At 59.8% G+C, this 26,727-nt stretch overlaps 1 protein-coding gene across 3 annotated transcripts; it reads left to right on the top strand.

Annotated features, from left to right (window-relative positions):
* The first annotated feature begins 2,083 nt into the window (after nucleotides 1–2,083).
* SPDEF (SAM pointed domain containing ETS transcription factor) lies at nucleotides 2,084–26,727 on the top strand. Of its 3 annotated transcripts, none has more exons than XM_070585870.1 (6): nucleotides 2,084–2,223; nucleotides 19,732–20,196; nucleotides 22,285–22,482; nucleotides 23,909–23,956; nucleotides 24,067–24,213; nucleotides 26,124–26,727. In XM_070585870.1, exons 2-6 carry the CDS (start codon nucleotides 19,761–19,763, stop codon nucleotides 26,300–26,302), a joined length of 1,008 nt encoding a protein of 335 aa, XP_070441971.1. In that variant the 5' UTR covers nucleotides 2,084–2,223; nucleotides 19,732–19,760; the 3' UTR covers nucleotides 26,303–26,727. The 3 variants fall into 3 exon arrangements, with proteins under 3 accessions (XP_070441971.1, XP_008528670.2, XP_070441969.1); XM_008530448.2 differs by lacking the exon at nucleotides 2,084–2,223 and adding an exon at nucleotides 8,681–9,110; XM_070585868.1 differs by lacking the exon at nucleotides 2,084–2,223 and adding an exon at nucleotides 9,204–9,406.

Genomic DNA, 26,727 nt, shown 5'->3' with positions numbered 1-26,727 from the left:
CAGAGTGGTGGCAGAGGGGGCCCTGCAGGGGGAGGAGGCTGAGCCTGTGGCTGTCACCCCCTCAGCTGAGCTAAGGAACGTGGCGGGGTTGGGGTGGGGGTCGTGTGAAGACGTTATTGTCCAGGGCTCTGGAGCCCGGAACAGGACATCATGGGGAAGAACGTAGCTGGTGCATCTCCAGCATCGTTCAGTGGAGAAGATGCCCTGGACCCTCAATTGTGCCTCAATTTCCTCATCTGTAAATTGGGGACAACTTAGAGCCAAAACTGTAGGACTGATGTGAGAAATAAGTGAGTTAATACACGTAGCATTGCTGACAATAACCTTGACCCTGGATTAACATGGGTTCACAATATTCATTGTATTATTAAAAATGAAGACAGAGTCATGCATGGACCCATGGTGAGTGTGTCACAAACCCAGGATTATGGCTAATTCCATTAACAGGGGTCCTTTAAAAAGTCTCTCTGGCGCTTGGCCCGTGCTGAGCGCTCCCTGAACTCTGGCCGTGATGCAGAGGAGCGAGACAGGGGGCCCCACGGGGAGAGCCCGCTGCTCCTTACAGCACCCCTTTGAAGGAGGAATCCTTGTCGCTCTTTTACCGAGCAGAGAAACTGAGGCTGAGGGGGGAGTGACTTGCCCGAGGTCACGCAGCGAGGATGCAGCAGAGCTGAGGTTTGAACTCAGTTTCTTCCTCAACAGCCCAGCAGCCTCCGGCTTCTCCAGCTCAATAGAAACAGTGCCCAAGGGCCTCTGACACCATCCCCCATGGCCCAGCGGCCCACCAGCCTGAGCTCCCTTCAGCATCGGCTTCTCATCCATCTGCTGAGAGCCCACAGCACACGTCAGGCCCCAGGACCTGCCCATCCGGCCCCGTGACTCCACCGTCACCTGCCCACAGCTGCAGCCGCTGCCCCCTCCTCCCTTCCAGGCCACTGACCCCTTCATGGGAAAGCAGGCATGTGTGGGGAGTGACGGGGTGGGGAGTAGAAAGGGGCTTCTAGAAGAACGTGCCCTTGAGGTCAGGCCTCTGCTGGACCTGGAGATCCGGGGCAGACAAAGAACATGGACGGGTGGGGGAGGGAGCCGGAGGACCTCAACACCAAGCAGGGGGCACTGAGAGCAGAGCTCCCGGAGTCACAATGCCATCCACGTGCACCCTGTAGTCCTTCAACCAGGGTCTACACCCCAGCCCTTAGCCTCCAACAAGACCTGGTGGGCCCCTTAGCTGCAAAAGGCAGTCAAGCGGCTATGAGCATCTACACTCAGGCTCAGTCCACCCTCCAGACTCCCCAAGAATAGCCAGACTGTCCTAACCAGGGCCCTGGCAGTGCCCCAGGCTGGGGGCAGCAGGGATGGGGAGAAGGACCTGGCTGGGCTCTAACTCCTGCTCGGCTCTGCTGCCGTTGTGCTGTGTGACCTTGGGCACTTGCCCTCTCTGAGCCTCAGTAAAAAGGGAACGTGTAGGACTGGTTGATCTCTGTCCTCCTCTTGGCTCTGCCCTTGTGTTTGTGAGTCTAACCCCATAGAAGGAGAGAGTTAGAGCCCTTCGGGTCTTGATTCAAACATCTTCTCAGACAAGCTGTCCCTGACCCCTCGCCCCCTCACACACACTTAAAATTGCCCCAGTACCTCCTATCCTGCATCCCTGCTTCATTTGTGCCACAGGGCAGCGTCATGGCCTTCTGACACCCTCTGTGTCCTACCTATCTGTGTGTATTTCTCCTCTGTCCCCAGCACGAGAATGTCTGCTCCGAGGGAGAGCCAGCTTGGTCCGTCCTGCCCACCGCCGTGCCCCACGGCGTGTAGCAGGTGCTCAATAAACATTTGCTGAGGGTGTGACGGAGGTTCAGGCACGTCACAGGCCTGGGCTGCCGAGGGAAGCCGGCCAGGGACAGGAGGAGGCGGGAGGCCGAGAGGAGTGTGGCTGAAGGGGTGAGGGAGCTGGGGGGCTGCAGGCTCAGTGCAAGGGGGTGGCGCAGTGGGGGAGGGCAGGCAAGGAGGGCCAGTGCCTGGGCAGGGCCGTCTCTTGGCCTGGGAGGAGCCCACCTGCAGTGACAGTGGCCCAGGTCTGTGTGTGAGAGGAGGGGCCCCTTCGGGGTCCTTCCCAGCTGCGTCCCCCCCATCATCTCCTCTGGGCAGAGGCCGAGTGGGCGCAAGGCCACCGTGCGCAGCTGGACACGAAGGCACCACAGCCCGCCCCCAGAAGTCTCCCCTGATAAGGTGGGTAAATTTCAAAGGGGCTAATGGGCTGGGGGGCAGAGCACCGATAGCAGGGCCCCGGCTGCCAGCCGCCGCCCCGGCCCACTGCCCCGGCCCAGCCCCCAGCCGGCCGGCCACAGAACAGGTCCCGATTGTGCTCTTATCTGGGCCTGCGGTTTTGTCAGGCCCCGCTGGTTCTGCACAGGGTGGCGGGGGTGAAAAGCAGTGGCCACCTCTTGCAGTGCCACAGGCCCTCCACCACCACCCCCCACGATGGCCCAGCCCGGGCACACCTGGCGCTCCGGAGGGACAGCTGACGCACTGAGCAGGGAGGGGGGGCTTCGCTTTAGATCCTGGCTCCACGCCTCGCCACGCGGGCTGCCACCCTCTCCGCGCCTCAGTTTCCTCACTGAGGTTAAAATAGGGACACTCTACCTCCAGGGGTTGTGAAGACAATTACACGAGTCAGCTTCTGTAAAGCAATAGGCGTGGCATCTGGCTCACAGCGAGCAGCGGACAAGTGAGGTGCTTGGCAGGGGAGACGGGAAATGAGGGGCTGCGGCTTCAAGGCCCTGGAGTCGGGTCTACACTGCCTCCTGGGCCTCACCTCCCTGCACCCCTGCCCTCTGCTCCAGCCACTCCCGCCTCCTCCATGTTCTGCAAGCACGAGCTGCCTCAGGGCCTTTGCTCAAGCTTTGCCTCCACTCTGGAACCCTCCAGATAACCACCGGGCTCATGCCTTGACCTCCCTCATGCTTTCGCTCAAATCCCACCTTCTCAGGGAGGTCCACCCCGACCGCCACACTTGACGCTACTCTGCACGTCCTGCCCAGCACTTCTGACATCCTATTTGTCATGGTGCTCAGCACTTTTCAGTGTACTGTATAATTTGCTTGTTCATTACTTTTACTGTTGACTGTCCGTCTCTCTCCTCTAGAATGTATACCCAACGAGGGTCACCGCTAATCCTTTCAGCACATGTTTGTGGAGTGAGTAGATTCCTGTGGCAGAGACCAAGCCAGGGACACCACCCTGCGCCGCCATCGCGGGGGCCTGCAGGGTCGGGAAGGCGTCCTATCTGCCCCCTGCACAGGCCTGCAGGGTCCCCAGGCTTGGAGGCCATCTCTGGCAGCAGCCTGCCTGGCTCCATCCACAGGGAAACCCCGGGGACCCTGAGGGCTGTGCTGGGCCCTGGGGTGGGGTGAGGCTACAGAGAAGGGTGTGTGAGTTGGGTGCAGCCAGGCCTTGGACACAGAGAAGACTGGCCCATCTGCTCAGGTCCCCTCTGGTGCTTGGGGTCTCTTTTGGAGGGGCCAGTGTGGGGACAGGCAGGAGATGGCATTGGTGAGGAAGCCTAGGGCCTGGGGAGCCAGGCTCCAAGCTGGCAAGGCCTTTGGCACCTCCCACCTGTCAGTTTTTCCTAGAAAGAAAAGGGTCTTGCATACAGTAGGCGTTCATGAAACCAGTAAGCCCACAGATGACTAGCCTTGGGAGGGATGCTGGGGTCATCTGTGCCCTCGGAGGCAGAGAGACACTGAGTGGCTGTAGCCACCAGACCGCAAACTCGTCCAGGGCACGTTGTGCCTGGCCACCATGCCCCAGTCCTCCTGCAGGGCCTGGCACAGAGTAGGTGCTCCAAGTGCATGGTGGCCTGTGCAGAGCAATGTGTCATGGCCCAGGGACACCCAGGGGCCACCCCTGGGCCCAAGCGAGCCCTACAGACTCCATTTGATGGAAACGCCTAGTTGTGTGTTCCTGAGGACGTAGATGCCACCCCCCAGGCTATTCCTGGTCCCCTTGTCCCCCTCCAGCTGCAGCATGGTGTCCTGGAAACAGGACTGCCACAGACCCAGCCCGAGTCCTGCCTCTGCTGCTTTCTAGCTTGACTTTGGGGAAGTCGAAGGGGCCTCGGTTCCTCAGCTGTGAGTGGGAAGGTCAAGCAACCCCTCGGGCGCTGGACTTAGTACGAGTAGATGAGACAGCTCGCAGCACATGTGAGCGGGCACGGTTGGGGGTCTGCATTCAGACCCCAGCCCTGGGGTGTCCTCGGGTCTGTTCCCTAGCTTCTCTGGTCTCAGGGTCTTCCTCTGTGCCACGAGGCTGCGTGGTCTCTGGGTCCCACAAACCAGGCTTCCTGCCCATCCTGCCCTCAAGGTCCCATTTGGGTGACCAGCCCCAGGCTCTTCACAGGTCAGCAGGGGAGCCCTCCCCCCAGCTGTTCCCACCTTCTCATAGCTGGAGCCTAGGACGAAGGCAGGGCCCTGTGTCAACCAGGCAGGGGGCGGACAAGAACCAGCTGGCAGCCCCGTCTCTCTGTGGCTGGCATGGGTCCCGGCCTTGTTGCTGCCATCACCCCCAGGCTGCCACTCCTGGGAGGGCAGGACCCAAGTAGGAGGATGGGGGTGCAAGGAGATGGGGCAGAAAGAAAGCTAGGAAGGCGGCAATCTGACTGACTGACCCACAGACAGACTCCCCTTTCCAAAGTACATCCACTTCTGCTGTCAATGACAGTCACGCGTCACATCGCCCTCCCGCAAGGTCAGCGGGGCAAGTATCATCTGCATTTCACGGAGGAGGCGAGGGAGGCTCCGAGGGGGCCTGAGACTCCATGATGACACCACTGATAAACTGCAGCCCCGAAACCGAGCCCCGGCCCTGCCTCCCACCCAGCGCTCTTCACTCTCTGCTGGGCTAGCGGTGAGAGAGGACCCGAGAGGGAGGGGCGCTCGGGCTAGCGGCTCCAGAAATCATAATCTGTGCCATGGGCCTGATGCTGCCGCTGCTCCAGAGTCCCTGCCCTCAAGAAGTCAGAATCCTGGGACGAAAAGAAACCCTGGGAAACAACTGGGGCACGAAGCACTGGGCCATGTCGGGTCTGCAGGGGCCAGAACGAGGGTCCCTGAGCCCGGGCTTCAAGCATGGGGCTTCTTTCCCTCGCACTTGGAAGAAACTCAGCTCAAACCCATGTGAACAACAGAGGGAGGAAGTGGCACTTCCTCTAGGTGCTCGCACAGCAGTGTCAGCAAGGTCCTTCTCCTCTGGGCTGTCACTCGCTCTGGGGCTGGCAGCTCCTAGCTTATACTCTCAAGACTCAGAAACCCCAGTGGCCAGAGAGAATGTGTTATCTCAGTAGGTCAGAGAAAAGTTCCAGGATGGAGTCACACGGCCAGCGAGGGGCGGCTCTGGGGTGGGCATCGCCCACAACAAATGGGTGGGGTCTGGATGGGGGAAAACAGGAGGGGCACATTTCACCCAACACCAGGTGGCCAGAGCGGGGTTGAAGAGGAGACCAGCCTGGGGGAGCTGTGGCAGGAGGCAGGAGGTCTGATGGAGGCAGTGACCCATGCCGGGGACCTGAGGCTTGGCCCCGAGGGGATGGGGGAAGTACCAGGGTCCCATCAGGCACGGGGTGATGGAGGAAACTGCAGATTTGAGTTTGCATTGCTTCCCAGCTGTGACCTTGGGAAGACATTTTAAACATTCAGGCCTCAGTTTCTTCACCTGAAAAATGGGCCTAGTAATATCTACCTGCAAGGGAGTAAGATGTCTCATGTCAGACACGTGGCAAGTGGCTGGTGGTCAGCAAGGCTTTGGGGCAGGGCGTCTGGGTTCACAGAGCACTTTCACAGACGTCATCTCCCTCCTGATCTCTGAGGGAGTTCTCTAGGGATGGGGAGGGCGGGTCTGGCAGGTTTCAGACTTGGCCTAAGTCATGGAGCTGGAAGGTGACAGAACCAGAATGTGTATTTGCATCAAATCCCGAACTGGTGCCATGACACCGTGCTGGACGCATCAAGGCGTTGAGGGCTGTATGTATCCCAGGTTCCCCTCATGGGTTAAAGATGCGCTCTAATTGGCCCTCCCCCTGGAGCCCACCAGAGTTGCCCCAGGGTGGGCATCAAACCTCCCTTGAGCCCACCACTAAGGTCCGTCCCCAGCAGCCTCTCAGCGCCGTAGTCCACGTGAGCCCCAGCTGAGCAGATGGGGAGTCCCCTCCTTGCCCCCTCCTGGCACTTTTCTTCTTCCAGGGACTCCAGGCTCTTTGGGTCCCCACTCCAGGCTTGGGTGGGTAGAATCTCTGTGCACACACAGCACAGCCTCACCTGGTCCATCCATTGAGGCTCACCCATCCCTGGAGACACCTGTGAAGTGCTCCCTTGGGCCCAGAGCAAGGCTGTACCCAGCCTTCAAGAAGTAGACTTCCCCAGGTCAAGGGTTTTTGTGTTATGACCAAGCCCCTTCCCATTGCCACCCAGCAGTGAGATATCTTCACTGGCTACAAGAGTGTTTTATCTTCATCTCTCTGTCTTCTTCTGGTCTATCTCAGCTAGGATCAGGCTTGGCTTTGAAGAATAAAGACCCCACTTAACAAAAGTGAAATGTCTATTTCCCTCATAAAAGTCCTGACATAGGCAGCCCAAAGCCAGTATGGAGATTTTTTGCAATCCACAGAGACCTAGGCTCCTTCCAGCTCCCTGCTTCACCATCTTCTCCTCATGGTCCAAGATGGCAGCCAGAATTCCAGCCATTACAGCTGCATTCCAGGCAGGAACAAGGAGGAAAGATGAAGAAGGGGGCAAATGGTACATTCCAGTTTCCTTTTAAGAAAGATTCCTGGAAATTGACACATGACACTCCTACTTGATCACATAGTCACATCTAGCTGCAAGGGGGTCTGGAATAGCCTTAATTCCAGGTAGCCAAGTTCCCAGCTAAAAATTAGGGGGTTGTTGGGACCGGCCCAGTGGTGCAGTGGTTAAGTTCACACATTCTGCTTTGGCGACCCTGGGTTCTCAGGTTCGGATCCTGGGTGCGGACATGGCACCGCTTGCCAAGCTATGCTGTGGCAGGTGTCCCACATATAAAATAGAGGAAGATGGGCACAGATGTTAGCTCAGGGCCATTCTTCCTCAGCAAAAAGAGGAGGATTGGTGGCAGATGTTAGCCCAGGGCCAATCTTCCTCAAAAACAAAAACAAAAAAATTAAGGGATTGTTTACTGAGGAAAAGGGGGAATGGACGTTGGGGGTAACTATGTCTGACACCCCTTCCATTCCATAAGCATTTGTTGGGTACTCCTTGTACTTACTCGTGTTGTAGTACTTATACTCTGAATAATGCCCTGGCACCTCATGAGCGCTGAGTAGTGCCTGGCATACAGTAGCTGCTCACTGAGCAGCGGCCGTTATTATTGCCGCATCAGCTACAAGCAGCAGCTTCCCGAGCGTGGGGAGGAGGGCTGCCTGCCCGGCAGGGGAGAGGGGATAGAAAGGCATCCTGGAGGACGTCCCGCCCGGGCGCATGGGGGTCTTTCTCTTTCTTGACCCTGGAGGGCTGGGATGGGGGGCTGTAGCCACTTTAGGACTTTGTGTTACCTCCCCGACTTCCGTCCCATCCTCCCTCAGCCTCAGGGGAACGACTCTGATAACCCATCCTCACCAAGGGGCCCGTGACAACAGCAAAGCACAGGGCTCTGCAGGGGGAGAAGTGGGACAGTGCAACCACATGTCAGGCAGTTTGGGCATCAGTGACGGGGAGCTAGTGCTGAGGCCTTGGCATCTCCCTGCGGCCGTGGAATGCTCACGCCGTGGGCGCTCACACAGTTCCTACTGAAATTAGGAAATAACAACACGCATTATCTACAATGCCCTCATCTGACAGAACGGCGGGGGCAGGTGCTCGGTGCCCTTCAAGGTGATCCGGGGAAAGGAGGAGCCAGCCCCTGCCCCCAGGGACATCCCTCCACCCACGCGGCCAGATGAGGAGGCAGCTCAGGGCTGGTCCGCGTGGCCCTCCTTGGACTCGTGGAGGTGGAGGGGCGGGGGCACTGGGTGCCTGGGGGTGGCCTCCCCTCTTTGCCTCCACCCTCAGGGACTGTGAAGAGCAAGCCACTGCTGGCCGACCCCCGCTCTGGGCCTGGGAAAGCAAGCGCCAGTCCTTCCTGAGCACCACTGTGTGACGGGCCTGCGCCGGGCCTGAGGGGCACAGACAGCACTGCTCCCATGTGTTGTGGGTGGGCGCATGAGCCTCAGGTCTCTTTCCCCAGGGTTCCCTCCACCCCTAGCCCAGGGAGCCAGACAGCCCTTCCTCCGGGAAGCCCTCTCTGACTTCCCCTGCCTCAGTGCTCCTGTAGCCCTCCACTGGGGCGTGGGTGACTGAATTTCCACTGCTGTTTGCTTGTCTGTTCCCTGCACTCAGCTGACCCCTCTTAGTGCCCTGGCCCAGGTCCCTGTGGATATGTTCCCTGTGCCCCGCACATAATAGGAGCTCAGTAGCTATGCATCAACTAATGGGTGAGAGAGTGAGTGAGTGAGGGAATGAGTGAATGAGTGAATGAGTGAGTGAGTGAGTTCCCTGGCTGCCAGGGTATAGGGCCCCCAGCGAGGAGGGGAAGGCCTGCAAGGGTTAACCGGGAGCCCGCCTGTGGTCTGAGGTAAGCAGGGAGCGTATTTGTTCAGGTAAATAAGGAAGGATTACTTATAATGGGAAATCAGGCCCAGGCCAACTCTTCCTCTCAGTCTCCCTGACTTCCTCCCAGCACATTCCTGCACTCCGCCTGCGTCCACACAGCCCCACAGACCCGGTGCCCTGAGCCCACCGTGGCCCCCCCCCGAAGCCCCTGCGACTGGGTCTTGCCACAGTGCCAGCAGGTGGCCCTGGGCTGGGGGCCGGGGGCTCCCTCAGGCCACGCAGCCCTGAGACCTAAGAGGGCTACCCCTCGAGGGTGGCCAGGCCCCCGGCGGCCGCCCCGAGTGCCACCTCTGCCCCCCGCCCTTCTGGCCCCTGGTCCCACCGGCTCCCCACATGCCTGGCTGAAACCCAGCAGTGGCCCCAACCGCCCACGCCTCCTCCTGGCCCCCAGGGTTGGTGCTGCAGCAGACAACTCCTTGGGCACCAGGCAGCTCACAGGTGAGTCTGGCGGGGGGCACAGGGTGCCCTGCCGTGGGGCCTTTCCTCTGCCAGCTGGGGGGCCGTGGGTGACCGAGGGCAGGATTCCAAGGCGGGCTTCGCAAGCTCACAGCTGATCCTGCAGCGCCTGTGATCTGAGTCCTGCACCCTCAGAAGCCGCTGATCCCTCCGTGCGCTGCCTGGGCTGACCCCAGACTCTGGATGAGCCTCCTGGCCCAGGGAGGCCTGCAGCGCCCCGTGCCGTCACGGCCCCCAACCACACTGAGCCCAGCGGCGGGGGTTTATGGGGGGCTGCGGTAAGGCGGGGAAGGCTGGAGGGAAGGCAGTGCAGCAGATGCAGAGCCTCAGCCCCTGGGACCAGCCGGTTCAGCTTGGCCAGCAAAACACAAGCAGCCTCTCTGCTGCTGCCAGCCGCGGCTGCTCTGCCAGGGGAAGGGGCTCCACGGGGCGAGGCCACGGTGGGCAGGGGCTTGCTGGAGCCTGGAGGCTCAGGGCTGGGGTCCAGGTTGGAGCAGAGGGGACAGGCCCAGAGCCCGGGGGCTGGGCGGGGCAGTGGTGGGCACAGGAACCAGGTGGTCTGGGGAGCTGCAGAGCAAACCACCTGGGTACTTGGGTACCCGAGGAAGCAGAGGGCCTATGGGCCCCGGTCTGGGCACATTGGAAAGAAACAGGGGTCCTGGAAGATGACAGGGTGGAAAGCTGAAGGGCCTGGAGAGCTGGGGGCTCCCCTGAGGCTGGACGAGGTGGGGGGGGGCGTGTGGTTGGGGAGTGGACAGGCCCACTGAGCTAGCCCCGGTTCCCGCACTCACCCTGCCAGCTGGGCCCACCCAGCAGCCCACACCCAGGCCACCAGGCTCCAGCGCCCTGGCCACTGTGTGACGGTCACGGCCTTTCTCCCCGAGCTGGGCCAGGGCTGGGACTTGGCCTCGTCTTCCGCCCCCACCTCCCGAGTAAACAGCTTCACAGCACCCCCAATAAAGCAGCATCTCCCCAGCACCAGCTGCTCAGCTGAGTGACAAAGCAAACAGGGATCGGGGCCGCCCCAGGCTCGAGGTGGCGGGAGGGAGGGGCAGGGGACGTCCCCCTAGCCAGGCCAGTCCTGCCTGCCCTCTGCCCACCTCGGGGAGGGCCAGAACCAGGGACTCCCATCTTGGAGCCTCATGATCCCAAACTCACGGAAATTTGGGGAGAGGGAGCGTCCTCAGTGTTCCCAGGGAGGTCGGGTATGGAGGAGGTGGTCTCTCTCTGGGTAGGAGACCACCCTCCCCTTTGAGAGCCTGACAATGAATGGACAAGCGTTTCCTCTGCCCCAGGCACTGTGGGGGGACCCAGAGCTGAAAACTCCGTCCCTCCTGGACTTGTTTACTGTGTGTTACCAATTACAAAACACTTCGGCAGATGCGATGCCATCTGATTTTCACAAGAACCCTCTGAATTAGGGAAAGCTTCTCCGTCAGCCAAGCCTGGGGAAATAGCTCGCAGTAGATGCTCATTGATGCTCAGAAACTGTGCTGCTGGCGGGAATTAGAAGAACCAGGAGAATCCACTTTTCACCACTGAGGTCATTGCAGATAAAAAGTTAATAGCCCGGAAACAATAGAGCACAGTTTTGTGTGAAATGACTTGAGTGTAACCTGGGAAAGTCAGTTCAGGTTGACCTGGGGACAAAGACATTCTAGGTGGAGGCCAAGAAGGGATCGGTTAAGGCCCACTGTGTGGCCTTGGATAAGTCACTTTTCCTCCCCGCACTTGCAATGAGAAGGTTAGACAAGGTGGCCTTGTCTGCTAAAAGAGCCTTCACTAGGCTGGCCCAGTGGCGTAGTGGTTAAGTTTGTGTGCTCCACTTCGGCAGCTCAGGCTTCTTGGGTTCAGATCCCTGGCATGGACCTAGCACCACTCATCAAGCCATGCTGTGGTGGCATCCCACATAAAGTAGAGGAAGATTGGCAACAGATGTTAACTCAGATCCAATCTTCCTCACCAAAAAAAAAAAAAAAAAAAAAGGCTTCATGGAAGAGAACCTGGAGCCAGGTTTTGAAGGCTGTGTAGGAGTTGGTGAAGGCAGGCTGACCAGCTGGATTTGCCGGCTTTGCAAGATTTGTGTGCTTTCCCAGTCTGCTCTCCTAGGCTGAGGTCAGGGGAGGTGGGAGGCTCTGGCTCTGGCTCCTTCTAGAGGCGGGAGGTGGGGGTGAGGCCAGCAGCTGCCCTAGACTGGGCTTGGAGCAGAATGACCTCAGGGCAAGGCGCAGGGCTCCCTCACCATCATCCTCAACAATCCCCCAGGCTCCACCCCTCGGCCCCTCCACGCCCCGTTGGCACCTGCTTCTTCCTTTGTGCCCCTCATCCCTCACCCCATTGCCTTTCCCTCCCCTCTTCCCCACTGACATCCTCTCTCCTGCTCCCAAGGGCCACGTTCATGCATGCTCAGCCCATCGTAACTCACAAGGAATTTCCATCCAGCCTCTCCCTCAATCTGCACAACCCCTTTAAGACGTGTTCTGGACAGCCTGTTGAACAGACCGGACAACTGAGTCTCTTGCCCCCTTCCCAGAGCAGGAAGTCTGCACTCAGACTCCGCCTGAGACCCTCCCCGCCCCCGTCCCCACCCCCACCTCACTCCAGGGCCCGCCCTGTGCCCCCAGCCAAGCGAGTGGCCTGTCAGGTGGAACAACTCTTCCCAAAGCAAACTTTGCACGAGGCCAGTCGCCCTGGGCTCTTCCTGACATTTAATGCCCGCTCCTTCCCCTGCCTCATTTGCATGTTCCCAGCCCAGAAGGTGCCCCCTGCCAGATTCTCCTCTCCCACCTCTTGGCAGCTGGGTGGGGCCTCCAGACTAGGGGAGGGTGGACCTCTTCCTACCTCCAGACCACTGCTCCCAGCCGGGGACACGACTGTAACTCTGCTGGGGCCAGATGGACAGAGCCCACCCGGGACCAGAGAAAGGGGCCATGAGGTCTCTGTGGCACCGCCAGAACTGAGGTGCCCTTCCCGCTCCCTCCAGCTCTGGATCCAGGAGAGAGGCCTCGGGGTAACTGCCCAGGCTACAGTCCCAGCACCTGCGACTGGTGACAGGGGCGGGGCCCAGGTCCCTCTGCTCTTAGGGCAGCAAGCTGGCCTGAGGGCCACTGGGATCCAGCTCTTCGTGTCTCCAGTTTCCACAACCTCCCCCCACCCCCGCACCCCAGAGTTCCAGGACAGAAGGGCTGAGGACGGTTCGTTCTGGACTTTCTCATTTTCTGTAATGTCGGGATGCCTTCACTTGGTCCTAAAACCCTGTCTCCAAGCGCAAGGTGGGCTCCCTGGCCCAAGGCTTGGGGCTTAAGGCACATTTTCTCTGTCAGCCCTGCCAAGATTTTACAGATTCAACAGCAGGAGTTTATGCCTTTCCATCCAGCCGTTCTGGGCTGGAGGAGGCTGCAGAGACACGGAGAACAGAGACGAGAGTACCTGACGTGGACACACACAGCTCTTGGGGGAGTGTCAGGTCTTCTCGCATCACCGTCCTGCCTTGTCGCGCCAAAACCCAGAGACACGATTATCCTCATGAGTCCTCATTTCACCAACAAGGATACTAAGGCCCAGAGGATGGACCAGGGTGCCCAGGCAGAGCCAGGTGAAATCCGCGGGTTCGCACACCTTCGGGGACCGGGCAGCCTTGCTGGGACTGGAGTGTGGGAAAGGAGATGCCCATGAAACCTCGAAGTCCCGTTGCCGTTTCAACAGCTGGGAGGGTGGTGTACACGAGGTGCTGGAGGCGTGCAGGGAAGAGGGAAGGTGCCGTGGCCCAGCCCCTGCAAAGAGGGCTTGTGGGGCCGGGGGAGACTGCGCTCGTGATGGGAGGGGGCACACACAGACGGCGGGGGTGTGGCGGCCCAGGCAGGGCAGTGGTGCTGGCCTGGGGTGCTGAGACGTGAGCTGTATTTACACACAGTACGTGCTCAACAAGGGCTGAAGGAAGAAGTGGTCCACAGTTTCTGGAAAGCCCTGAAAGTCAGGCAGGATTTGTACTTGCTGTGGCTGGAAATCGGGGTTCTGGCCTGACAGCCTCAGCATTGCTCACGCCAAGCCCCCAGCTTGTCCGACTAGAGGAAGCGGGGAGGAGATGCTGCTGGGGCGGGAACCAGGCCTGACAGGCCACTTGGGAGGTGAGGGGCGGCCTGGCGGGTGGCCCTGCTTGGTCAGAAGGGTGGACCAAGTCTTTCAGAGGCTCTGGCACCGACTCCAGAGGAGCGGGGCAGAGGGAGATGTAGCCACGTCCCTTATTCTGCCTAAAATGCCACCCCTGAATCATGTCTCTGCCTGCAAGGGCAGCCCCCTGTGCCCACCTCTGTTTCTCCTCCGTCGTCCGCCCAAGTCAGGCTGAGGGGCAAGATGGGGGTCATGAGGGTCATAGAATCCAGACAGTGTCTGGGCCAGAAAAGCCCTGGGAGGTAACTCACCCCCTAAGAGAACAGATGAGGAGGCTGAGGCCGGGAGGGGACTAGGGGCTGCCCAGGGCCTCACATATGGTGGGAACGGGGCAGGACACGAACTCACATCTCCAGATGCTGAGGCCTCAAGTTCTTTCCAGGCCGCACACCCCTTTTCGAGCAAACTCAAAGATAGGGATGAGCTTAGGGCTGAGGCTCATGCCACCTGAGCCCACCCATGCGACCTCTCTGGGGCTCGGATTTTCAGGGGCTGGGTCAGCGGACGGCCAGAGCAGAGGTGAAAGCGATGATCAGCAGGGGTGACCCTAGTACCATCTGAGAGGAGGGTGGAGCTCAGTATTGAGTTCCAGTCCCTGCTCGGTCACCAGCACTGCATCTGTCAGGTGAGAGTAATACTGGCAGGCCTGGGGGCTGGGTGAGCCCAAAGGAGCTGTTTATTTAGTTGGCCTTTGCCTTGTCCAAGAAAGGGTTGGAAGCAATGTCAGTGAGGCCTTGTGGGCACCAGCGGTACCCAGGCAGCGGGAGAGAATGGGAGACACACCTGGAACAAAGGTGCCTTCGGGCTCTGGCTGCCCGTGGGAACTGTGGGCGAAGCAGACTAAACCAGACTTCCTGGATGCTCCCCCGACCCTTTCGTCTCCTGTGCCCTGTGCTCCTGCTCCCTGGCCCTGCCCCCAACTCCCTCCCCACCCTCTGATCCCTCGGTAGCCTCACTAGCCTCACCCCGTGCCCCGAGTCTCCCCGCACACCGGCTCCTGGGCCCACTAGCCGGCTCCTCAGTGAGCCTCCCAGAGAGCAGGGCTCCTCAGTGAGCTAGGGCAGTGGCCTGGGCGGGTCTGGGATCTGAGGAGGTGGGGAAACCCCGGGATCTAGAAGAAACCTACCTCCCCTACTCTTAAGCTGAGCCCAAGACAGGCAAGACCTCCATCCGCCACCAACCAGGACCCACCTCCCTTCTCTCTGCCCTTCGGGACCCCGGGTGCTTGGGGATGGCCACAATGGGGTGCTTGAGAGACGGCCAGAGCTGCCTGGAGGTGGCCAGCCTGGGACCTCTTCCTGGGTAAGAGGGTGGTCTATCCAGTGAGGAGAGGCCAGCACTCGGGGCAGTGAAAGGCGGTCAGTAAGGAGGAGCTGGGAGCTTTTCCTGGGTCCAGCCAGTTTGAAGAGCAGTTTCTGAGGTCAAGGGAGCTGGGGTTCCATCGGGGGGCCAGAGCTGTCCAAGGAGAAGTGAGGGAGTGAGAGGGGGAGAGGAGGCTGAGAAGGGAATGTCTGGAGGAGGGGAGGCTGGCCAGAGGCAGGGAGGGTTCAGAAAGCCAGACACAGCAGATCACAGGCTCCAGCCGGGCCTCCCTGCGGCCTGGGCCGGCCCGGCTTCTCTCCAAGGTGCTGACCAGCGGTCTGGGGGCCAGGTCCATGTGGCCCCTGCCCACTCTGTGTGGCTCCTGGCCAGGTCCTAGTTAGGGCACCGCCACATCCCCCTGACTCTGACTCATTAAAGGAGGTGCCTGGGGGGAGGGAGGGAGGGGCTGACAGCAGGACAGTGGGCCCCCCTGGGGAAACTGGAGGAGGTCTGCTCCATCTGGCTGAGCGAGGCCAGCTCAGGGCTGAGGGATGGGCTGTCACCCCCTGCCCCACCCACTCTCCCTTGGTGCTTTGCTCACTGGGTCTGCGGCCGGGGTGCTGGGCTCTGGGCAGGCTGAGGCTGAGTCTCAGGGTGGAGGTGGGGCTCAGGCATATTTATCCCACTCACAATCCCCCAGGGGTCAGACCTGAGGGCCTGGACTGAGCAGGATGTGGGAGGCAGGCTCCAATCCCATGACAGCCCAGGGCCTTAGCAAAGACCTCCCTGGGAACTCTGCTTCCCTGAGGCTGTGGTTTCAGGTGGCATCAGGGCATCTTTTGCTGGTGCCAGTAGGAGTGGGAGTGAGAACCCATCGGAAGACAGGGGAGTTTCAGGGGCGCATTCCTGGCCCGAGGGGTGAGAACAGGCCAGGCAGCGGCAGGAAACAGCTGCTGTAAATGCACCCTCTCTCCTCATCTGCCCTCCTGGGGGAACGGAGGTGCTGAGAGGAGGGGCCCCAGGTGGCTAATCCCTCTGGCCACTGCCACACCCTCTGGTCCTGTGTCTGGGCCTTGGCCTCCACCAGCTGTTACCAAACTTTCTTTGTCTAGACTCGGAGCCAGAGCCTCTGGGGCAGAAGGGAGCCAGGACACGCTGAGCCTTAATCCAGACACGTGGCTTAATCCAGAGCAGATCAGCTCGAGGTTTGGGAGCTGGAGGCATTGCTCAGGAGACCGGCAGCCCCTGGGCCCCAGCCGGCAGAGACTGTAGGGAGAGCTGGGCCTGCCTCCAAGGGACGTGGATGTGGGAAACACCAGGCTTGTCCCAGGACCCTAGGCCTATGGAACAGTGACCTGAGGGTCAGCAGGCCTCTACTCTGGTCCTGGCTCTGCTGTGTGACTCTGGGCACATCCCTGCCACTCTCTGAGCCTCGTTTTTCCCAACACATGTGTGTCCTTGTGAATGGACAAGCATCCATGAATGTAATCGAGGCTGAATCGCATAGCACAGATGGGGAGAGCTGGAAAGTCAGAGGAGGGAGCTATTGGGGAGGGCTTCCTTGGGGAGGAGGGCTTTGGGCTGAACTGTGATGAGAAGGAAGGGGAATCTTAGGCAGAGGGACAAGAACACAAGAGAAAATAGCCGTCTCATGCCCATAGCACAGGGACCAGGGGAGAAACGCTATTCTCACTAGAGCCTGGATATGGTCACCATGTTGATCGATCTCTGGTTCTGGTGCAGACCCTGCCTCTAACCAGTGAATGACTCCCTTCCCCACTCTGGGCTTCGTTGTTCCTATCTAAAAAACGATCACATAATATATAGCCCTTTCCAGCTCTGATTATCTGGGCTGGGTAGGAGGCAGGCTCAGAGGTGGGCATCAGCCAAGGGGATTGGGCTGGGCAGGCAATGGGGAGCCATGGGAGGTTCTTGAGCACAGGGGTGCCTGATGAAAGTGTGTCGGAGGGAAATGAGCATGACAGTAGGGTGGAGTGAGCAGCCAGGAGGTGGGAATGGACTTTTGGAGGATCAAATTGGTCAATCAGAAGGCAGGAAGGACCCTGGAAAGAGGGGACTGGCCAGAGCAGAATTCTCAGAGGGAACATGGTATGATGAACAGAGCCCACACATGGTTAACTGGGGACCTCGGGCAAGCTGTATAAGCTCTCTGAGCCTCACTGTCTGTATCTGTGAAACGGGCTCTCGAGTCCACATCACCCAGGCTGTGGGTAGGAAAGGGGGTAGCGTGCATGAGCGCTCTGGACATAGGAGGCGCTCACTGTGCAGGTCTCTCTTCCCTCCCTGGTCCAGCCCCAGGGTCTGGAGGAGATGCCGGGGCTGCAGGCTGGGCCCACCAGCCCCTGACCAGTAAACCAAGGTGCCTCTAGACCGGGGCTGCTGGAGGCGGAGCATTCCTCACCCACTCCCCACGCCGACAGTCGGATCTTTCCTCCCGCCGTGCGGTTAATCATTAACTTAGTTTTCACCCGGGAGCGGGGGGGGCGAGCCTGGGCTGAGAGCAGGTTCCTTCGCATTTAGGTGCAAGGTGACTTGGGGCGCTGGAATGTGGGGTGTGGAGGAGGCGGGAATTCTCTGCTGGTGAAGGGGCCCTGGGCCCGGAGTTGGAAGACCTGGATCCAGGTCACTTAGTTCTCTGCACCTAAACCTCCCCATCCACAGAATGGGAGTGAGAATAAGGCCCGGGGAGGGGACAGGTGTGAGGGCCATGAAGGTCACTTGACAAACATGTCAGGGATGTGTCATCACATCCCAGCCTGACGGACGTTGCCACCTGCCCTGCCCATTCCTCCTCGCTGACCCCTCGGGCCATTGTGCCCCGAAACATAGCAGCTACCTCCCATCCTACCTGTAGCTGAGGCTGAGCAAACAGCAGGGCCACGAGGGAGGCAAGTCCTCCTGCTGGGAAAGTTTCCGTCTCCCTGGCACACGGCCCAGGGTGTTGGCAGAGACTATCCTAACGTGGCAGGCACGGGAGTTCTGGGGACGTGGATGGGGCGGGAGGCAGGCAGTGGGGGATGGCGGGGGGGGAGGGTTGAGAGGGGGTCTCCAGGAGTGGGGCCACCTCCAGGGTGGGGCACGGGCACAGGCAGGGTGGGGACCCAGGGGCAGAGCGGGCTGTTGGTGCTGCCTGGGTAAATAATGTGGGCCCACAGCACACACGTGTGTTTGCACAGAAGGACCTGAAATGATTCCAGGCCTGCCCTCTGTCCCCCGCAACACTGGCTCCCCCTCCATCCCTGTCCACCCCACCCCACCCTGGCCGTTCCTTCCTTGTCACTTAAAGGAGCCCTTAAAAGGAGAATTGAGATCAGAGGGAACCCCGTTCTCTCTTTCTGGTATTCTCTCTGCCACAGACAACTGCAGGGCTGCCATGTAAAGTTGGGAAGGTTGGGCACTGCACAAGAGAGGGGACAAAAGGGAGCTGAAATTCCACCTGGGTTCCATTTACCAAGCCATCCTATCCAGAAGGAAAGGATGTCGTTTGCTGAGTTGAACGAAGGTGCAGAATGGGCTGCTGCAGCCCTAGGGAGCCTGGAAGTGTCTTCCCAACAGTCCTTTCTCTGTCCCACCGGCAGGGACAGACGCTGCCGCACACTGAGGCTGAACTGGCCAGTCCCACGGGTGGCTGGAGTTGTGCCAGGGAGCCCTGCTCTGTCCCAGTGTGGCATAGCCAGTCCCACCATTAGAGGGTCCTTTGATGAAAGTCTCTCCCGCTTCCTGCCAGATGCCCTTAGAGCAGTGGCCCCCAAACTCGAGCCAGCGTCTGAACCGCCCACAGGGCCCCCACCCACCCCCATCCACGCACCGCTGGTGCTTCTGGCCCGGCACCATGGCTGAGAACCACTGCTTTCAGTACAAACACCCCCGGGGAGGGCCCCACGTGAGCGGGCGCATGGGCTCCCTCCCTCCTTTCTCAGTGCTCTCCTCTGTTATTGGCAGCATGTATTTGTTGTTAATCCTCCACCTCCGTTCTGATTGATTTTTGAGTATCAGGCCCACGAATCACAGAAATATCCCAGAAACCCTGGTATTTTGATGTCTGTACGTCTCTCAAGTCGCTGCCTCTCCCAAACCGCCTACTCCAGTCTGGGGTTCAGAGCAAAGGGCCGGGCAAAGCAGAGCCTGGGTGACCGATGGAGCTGGAGGCCATCAGGGCCTGGTGTTGAGGCAAATGGCAGGGAGGAGACGGTGTCTGGGCTGCTGAGGCCTCAGTCGTTCCTAGATCCTGGGCCTTCTCGCCACCCTCCTGCCCCCAGCAAAGCCGGGGCTGTAGGTGGGCTCCTGGGCTCTGCTTTGGGCAGCTGCTCGTTCCTCTAGGGCATGAGGGGAGAGGACGGGGCTCTGAGAGCTGGGAGGGGCCTGGGGCTGCTCCTTTCAGGGGAGACCAGGGCAGGCGGGTACCAGGAACCCGGCCCTGAGCAGGGCAGGCCAAGCACACCTGCAAGTTGTTGCTCAGTGACTCCCTCAGCAGCGTTACTCTGGGAATATTCACACCCCCAGAGGCCAATGGAGGGGGCCAGGGCCCGCCTCCCCAGCTTGTGAAGGGGTTCTACCATGCCACGCCCCTCCCTTGCTCCTTTCTTCCTTCCCCTGGCTGGGGAAGATGGTGCTGCCTTTTTCTCTTCCCAACCCCCTTCAAGGGCAGAATAAAAGAAAATAAGCTTTGCTACAGCAGGAAAGATTTAGATTAGCTCTCAGAAGGAACTTCCTCCACCTTAAAGGCTCCTTGTCCAGGCCTCAGTTTGCTCGTCTGCCAAATGGGGCTGATCGTGCCTTCCACTGTGAGGACTGTGTGAGGTCAAGAACCCCAGAAGGTTGTTTGAAGCACACTACGTGTGTCAAGATTGACAGCTCCCGGCCAACCTGGCTTCCCCCGGGGGCGAGGGAGCTGCCCATTTACAGTCCCACCCCACTCCCATCTCTTTCCCGGCCAGAAGGCCTGTCTGCCCAGCCCCGGCCTCGCTGCCCAGTGACCCGGAAGGCCCAACTGTCTCCCAGGCCCAGCCACTGCCCACTGGGCCCCTCATCCCCGTAACCAGCTTAGCGGCCCCCACGGGGACGGGGACGCAGCCAGAACCCGACTCTCCTTCCTCTTTCATTTCTATAGCCGCGGCCGCCGGCCCGAGCAGCAGCGGCATGGGCAGCGCCAGCCCGTGCCTGAGCAGCGTGGCCCCCAGCCGCCTCCTGCTGGCCCCCGATGCTGTGCTGCGGACAGGCCTGGAGAAGGTGGCCGTGGGGGCAGCAGGGCCCGAGAGCCGAGACTGGAGCCCCAGCCCCCCCGCCACGCCCGAGCAGGGCCTGTCCGCCTTCTACCTCTCCTACTTCGACATGCTGTACCCCGACGATGGCAGCTGGGCCGCCAAGGGCCCTGGGGCCAGCGCTCGGGACGAGCCGCCTGAGGAGCCCGAGCAGTGCCCGGTCATCGACAGCCAGGCCCCTGGGGGCGGCCTGGACTTGGCGCCGGGCGGGCTGACCCTGGAGGAGCACTCGCTGGAGCAGGTGCAGTCCATGGTGGTGGGCGAGGTGCTCAAGGACATTGAGACGGCCTGCAAGCTGCTCAACATCACCGCAGGTGAGCCCCTCCGTGGCGGCGGGCACGCGCAGGGCCCGGGACGCTGCCTGCCGCACCCTGGCTGCCCCTAGCCCAGCCTCAGGAGCCCCAGAGAGGCCGGTGCTTCCACACTTACGGTCAGCCCACAGCACACAGCAGCCATGAGCCTGGGCTGGCACAGCTCCAGCCCTCTGGGCCCCAACGGCCGCAGCCCAGGGTCCCCACTTGGTAGGTGCTGGATGAAGTGAATCCGAGCTCTCCGCCATCTGGCCCACCACCTCCTCTGAGACTTATCTCTGCTCTCCCCTCATTCGCTGTGCTCCAGCAACACCTGCCTCTTTGCTGTTCCACAACACTCACACCTCAGGACCTTTGCACCTGCTGGTCCTTCAACCTAGAATACTCTTCCCCAAATGCCTAGCTGGCTCCCCCTTCACCTCCTTCAGGTCTTGACTCAAATGGCACCATCTCAATGACGCCTTCCCAAACCCCTGCCTCTTATTCCTCCGCTCTGCCTTCCTTCTCTCGTAGCACAGACCATCTGATACGCTGCGTATTTTATTTATCTTGTTTACTCTCTGTCTCCCTCACTGGAATGTACATGCCCTAAGGGCAGGGGTTTCCATTTGTTTTGTTCACCCTACATCCCCACTTCCTAGGCTGGCGCCTGGCACATAATAGACGCTCAATAAACAGGAGCTTTTTGCTATGCCAGGCCCTGTTCTGGCACCGGGGGATTGAGTGGTGAACACAGCACAGAAGCCCCTTCGTTCATGACGCTGACACTACAGTGAGGGAAACAGATCATAAATAGATAAATGTGTCGCTGGTCCAGTGGTGATGAGGGAGGGGACATCAGGAGACTGGGCACGTGTCTCCAGGGCCTGGAAGGTGTGGTTACGGAGATGGTGCTGTGGGTCGAGGGGTGGCTGGGTCTATAGTCCCTGTTCCCCCATCATCTCTTCAGCTTTGGGTAGGCCTGACCCACCTCCTGTGCTTTGGGTCCTGGCATTTGAACATCCCCCTCTCTGTCCTGCCTTCACACAGGAGGGGTCTCAGGCATCCCTCAGGCCCAACCCCTCCCCCCCGGAGTCATCTGGGCCCAGCCCCTACTCCCCAACAGTCCCAGCTGGTGTCCTCTTGAGCTGGCTCCTACCCATGCCCCAATGCCCCTGCCAGGCCCCCCCAGGGAGGCTCTCCCACGGCGCCTCGGCTCCCACACTGGCTCGGGGCGGGGCCTGCCCTCCGAACAATGGGAACAGAAACAAATTGCTTTGACCCTGGAGAGGAAAATGGCTTTAAGTCACCCAGTCTGCAGGTCACCCAGCTGGGGCAGCAGCTTAGACCACGAAGTTCTCTTGGAGGTCCCATTGTGACTGTGCCTGCAGCCCAGCCCCCACCCATGTGCCCTGCCAGGCTCACCCCAGAGCAGCTCCCTAGGGAGACATCTCAGACCTAGCCAGTGCCTCCCCTCCCGGCCTCTGAGGCCTGTGGCTGCCCCGTGACCACCCTGTGCTCTGCCCTCATTCATTCACCGCATGTGCACAGAGCAGCTACTATGCACCCAGCCCTTTGTTCGGTGTTGGACAAGAGGATGAAGCCTCTGTGCCTCAGTTTCCTCATCTGTAAAATACAGTGGGGGTTGGGGGTGGGGGTTGTAGGGCTAATTCCTGGTTGGGGTTTTCTCTGGTTCCTTGAGGGGTTTGGAGAAGGCAAGAGGTAGCTTGGAAAGAAGCTCAGGTGTTTCGGGTTTAATGTCACTGTCCCCTCAGGGGTGGGGCTCCCCAAAAGGTCCCTTGGAGAAGCTGCAACGGTCTGGCATGACCCGAGGTCTGGGTGAGGTAGGGAGTGCAGAGGCCCCAGGCCACCCTGCCCCGCGCCAAGTTTGTTGTTAGGGCCCCGCCTCCTCCTTCTCACCACCCCCTCTTCCTGGGTACGCCCCTCCTCAGGGACCCTCAAGGCTCTGTCTGGCCTGGCATGGCCTCCCCCCAGGAGTGCATGGTCCCTGGCCACTAGTTCCCACGGGTGCCCCATCACAGAAGAGCAAGCCATGTTCAGGGCGGTGACCTCAAGCAGCCCCTGGGGCTGAGGGAGTGTCTCTTGCTCCAGACCCCGTGGACTGGAGCCCTGGCAACGTGCAGAAGTGGCTGCTGTGGACGGAGCACCAGTACCGGCTGCCCCCAGTAGGCAAGGCCTTCCAGGAGCTGGGAGGCAAGGAGCTGTGCGCCATGTCGGAGGAGCAGTTTCGCCAGCGCTCGCCCCTGGGCGGGGAGGTGCTGCACGCCCACCTGGACATCTGGAAATCAGGTGGGACCCGGTGCGGGTGGGAACGGCCCCTCCCGGGCCCCGAGCTGGGAACCCCGAGTGGGCTGGTTAGGCCAGGATGCTGGCTGGGAGGTTACTCTCCTCTGGGGACACAGCCCCTTGGTCCTAGTCAGGGCTCCCTTCTGGATCCCAGCCCCAAGGGCAACTGCCTCCCTGTGTCCTGGCTGAACTCACCAGCCCCGACCTGCTCCCAGCCCTGGTCAAGCCCCCAGCACTTAGGACAGAGCACGGGGGAAGTTACAAGGTAGAAGTTAAACCGTGAGGACGTGGGACGTCAGAGCTGATGGGGACTGTGGGTATCACAAAGCCCTTCTTCTTTGTCTTTTTATTTTGTTTGTATGTTTTTTATTAAAGAAGTAACGTGGTAATAAATGTGTAGGATTTAAAAAGACACAGTGAAAACCAGTCTACCCTGGGAAGTGATTCTCCGTCACGCTCCTGACCCCCAGCCTTCCAGTCCCTCCCCAGGGGGCAGCCTCCATGACCATTTCTTGGCTGCCTTGCCAGGGAAAGTCTCTGCATATGCAAGCAATTAGATATGTATGCGTTTTACCCTTTTTTTTTTCTTTTAACACGAATAGTATCAGAGTATCACACTGTTCTGCACTTAACAGTGTATCTTGGGTCTCGTTCCCCATCAGTATCTACACGGCTGCCCCGTTTTTAATGGCTGCGTGCCAAGCCCTTTGTGTTTAAATGGTCTCCATCTCACTGAGCGCCCACAGTGTGCCCTGCGCAGAGCCACGTGCTCTGGAGGAGACAGTGCTGCCCAGTGAGTCAAGGCCACTGCCCTTCCAGGCCCGGGGTGAACAAGGGGACAGGACCCACGTGTATGGCCCCATCAGAGACCAGTGGTTGGCAAGGGCAGTGGACAGTGCTGGGCTGAGAGCTGGGTGGTGATGTGGGCAGACGCTGGCTGCCTTTGCCCCCTCTGCCTGGACTGCGGGTGGAGAGACGGGGAGGGGCTGGGAGGAGAGTGGGAGGCATGGACGGCCGCTGTGACCTCGGCAGGCAGAGGAGGGCAGGGCTGTTTTTCTCACACCGGCCCTGGCCAGGGTGCTGCGAAGACTTCATCACCCTGGATCCTTGCAGGACCTGTGAGGGGGTCCCGGCCCCATTTCACAAGTGAGAAAAGGGAGGCAGAGCAAGGCTCGACTTCCACTCGTCTGTCTAGACATCAAGGGCTGCGTGCATGGCCTCTAAGGTCCCTCCCAGCTCCCAAATCCTAAATTTTCTTCCAGGCAGCAGCTCTGTAAACAACTTGTCTTCCCAAGTGGCAAGAGGGAGGAAGCCAGAGGGAAATCTCCAGCCAAAGGGGGCCTTCTCTGGCCCCACAGTCCCACTGAAACGCCCTCCTCGACCCTTAGGGTCTCTCGTGGGTCCCTAACTTTCTCTCCTTGTCCCCCAGCGGCCTGGATGAAAGAGAGGACCTCCCCGGGGGCCATTCACTACTGCGGTGAGCTGGGGCAGGACAGGCGGGGGGCCGGCTCCGGGGTCTGGGGTTGATGGGCGGCTGCCACTGGAGCCGGGGGCTCCTCACGCACTGCTCCCTCCCTGGCTGCCCAGCGTCCGCGGGCGAGGAGAGCTGGACTGACAGCGAGGTGGACTCGTCCTGCTCCGGGCAGCCCATCCACCTGTGGCAGTTCCTCAGAGAACTGCTGCTCAAGCCGCACAGCTACGGCCGCTTCATCCGCTGGCTCAACAAGGAGAAGGGTGAGCAGGGCGCCCGGCAGGGGCCACGGGGGCAGCGAGGGCGCACTGGGGTGAGCGGGGTCCTGCCTGGGTTCCTACTGGGTGCCGGGCGCCGGGAGGGTGGGGGTTGGGCAGAGGGGTGGAGCTGCCCCCACCTGTGCCCTGAATGCCAGATACGGCCGTCCTTGGACCCGCCCGGGGTCTGTGTGCGGTTTGTGGCCACGTCTGTCCCCCGGCCAGGCTCTGCCTTGTTCAGGGTCCCCAGCCCTGCACAGTGCCTTTGACATAGCAGGAACTCAAAATCCTGCTGAGAATGAGACAGCCTTTGCCCTCAGAACGTCATAGCTTCAGTGGGGAGGCTGACAGTGTCCAGTGAGAAATACAGCACGAGCCACATACGCGATATGTAGACACATTAACAAAAATCTTTTAGACGGGTGAATCTAACTTCAGCGATACTTTTATTTAACCTAATATTATAAGTTACTATAATTTCAACATGTAATCAATATAAAAATTGTTAGATTTTTTTTTACTAAGTCTTCGAGATCCGGTGTGTATTTTACACTTAGAGCACATCTCCATTCGGACTTGCCCCCTTTCAAGGGCTCAAGAGCCAGATGTGGCTGGTGGCCACCTCGTTGAACAGCACAGGACCAGACGTTGTGTGTGTGTTTCAGAAAAGGCTCAGAGCCAAGAAACCTGGGTTCTGGGCCCCATTCTGCCAGGAGCAGCTCTGGGTGCCCGGACCTCAGTCTTCTTATCTGTGAAAGGGACTAGATGTATTCATGCAACAAACCTTCTTTGAGCACCTCCTCTGGCTCCACACTTGCTCAGCTGACTTTTCCAGAGAGTTACAGTGTCCTGAGGGTGCGGGCAGGATTCAGCTGCACACCGTCCTCGAGGGACCTACAGTCTTGTAGGAGAACCAGCAGTGAAATGAGCTGGTGAGCAGAGTATGTCGGGGCTATGGGGGCAGCCATGCCCAAGTCCAGGAGGACTTCACAGAGGAGGTGACTCTGGGGCTGAGTGTGGAGGACGAGAAGAGGCTAGAGGGGTTGGAAGAGAAGTTCCTGCACAAGGTGTGGTGACCCCGCATGTGTATTTGAGACCGAGAGGGAGCCGGTCCTCTGGGGAGACAGTCCCATGATAGAGTTCTAGGAAAGGAGATCAGGGAGGTGATCTGGGAAGGCTCCCTGGAGGAGGTGTGCTTCCTGGGCCTTGCCAGGAGGGTTTCTAATGAGAACTGGGGGCATTAACAATGTAACAGCTCATCCCAAGGGGCACTTCCTTCAGGCTGTGCTCTAAGCACTTTCTGTAACCACTCAACAACGTGGTAGTCACGCTAACCACCTCTTACCGACAGAACAAAGGCACCTTAGGCAGCTTCGAAAGGTAGAAAATGGCAGAGCCAGGATTCAAACCCAGGTCTGCTGGCTCCAAGTCTTTCCACCACCTCCTGAGTTAATCCTGCCAGAAAGGGCTGCAGGGCTGAAGTGGCTGAGAGTACAAGGAGATTTTGCAAGCTTGGGAACTGCAAGGGGAAGGCAGCGGTGGCGGCGAGGGGGTGCCAAAGGAGCCATGGGCACAGCCCAGAGCCCCGCAGGACAAACGCCAAATAGGAGCAGAGGCTGGCAAGGGCCAGGCCCTCAGGGCCACAAATAACCCATGAACGGACACGTGCACCCAGGAGGTTGTGACTCCGCGGTATTATTTACCACTTACTGGGCCTGTGGCACACTCTGCACACATTTCTTTACCCCTCACCACAGCCTTGGGAAGAGATGTGGTGGCCCCCCAGCCTGACCCCTGCCCCTGGCTGCCCCTGGCTCCCATGGCCCAGTGGGAGACTAACCTGTCCATCTCGGTCTTTCTCCCTTTTGGCCCCACTTGCACGGCTGGCTCTCTCCGGGCCCTCCTGCTGCCCCCAGGCATCTTCAAAATTGAAGACTCGGCCCAGGTGGCCCGGCTCTGGGGCATCCGCAAGAACCGTCCAGCCATGAACTACGACAAGCTGAGCCGCTCCATCCGCCAGTATTACAAGAAGGGCATTATCCGGAAGCCCGACATTTCCCAGCGCCTTGTCTACCAGTTTGTGCACCCCATCTGAGGGCTGCGGGCCAGACCCTAGGCCCAAAACCTCCCTCCTGCCTGCTCCTGAGCAGAGGGAGAGGGCCGTCCGCTGGCATTCAGAGTCTGGGGCCAGGGAGGGGACGGCCCGCTGCTCCCAGGGGCCTCTCTGGGGCCTGAGGTGGGGGTGCTTCCTCCTCAGGCCTGACTGCGCATGTGCCCATGGAGGGGGCCAGGGCTGGACAGGGAAGGCCTTCCCTCCACCCCAGCCTCTGACCCCAGGATTTCCAGAGCAGAGCCGACAGAAATGGCAGTGACTTGGCCAAGGCCACTAAAAGTCCGTCCAGTGCTCTCTGTCACCCATCCTACACCGTGCCTGGCATGGTGTTAGGAGACGTCTGCACCCCTGAACTGGGGAGCCAGGAGTTCCCTTGGGAATGGATAATAAAGGTACCAGAGAACTGA

Source organism: Equus przewalskii, chromosome 19 (assembly GCF_037783145.1).
Source record: "Equus przewalskii isolate Varuska chromosome 19, EquPr2, whole genome shotgun sequence".
NCBI classification, from domain to species: Eukaryota; Metazoa; Chordata; class Mammalia; order Perissodactyla; family Equidae; genus Equus; species Equus przewalskii.
This window is presented reverse-complemented; position numbering and strand designations above follow the sequence as displayed.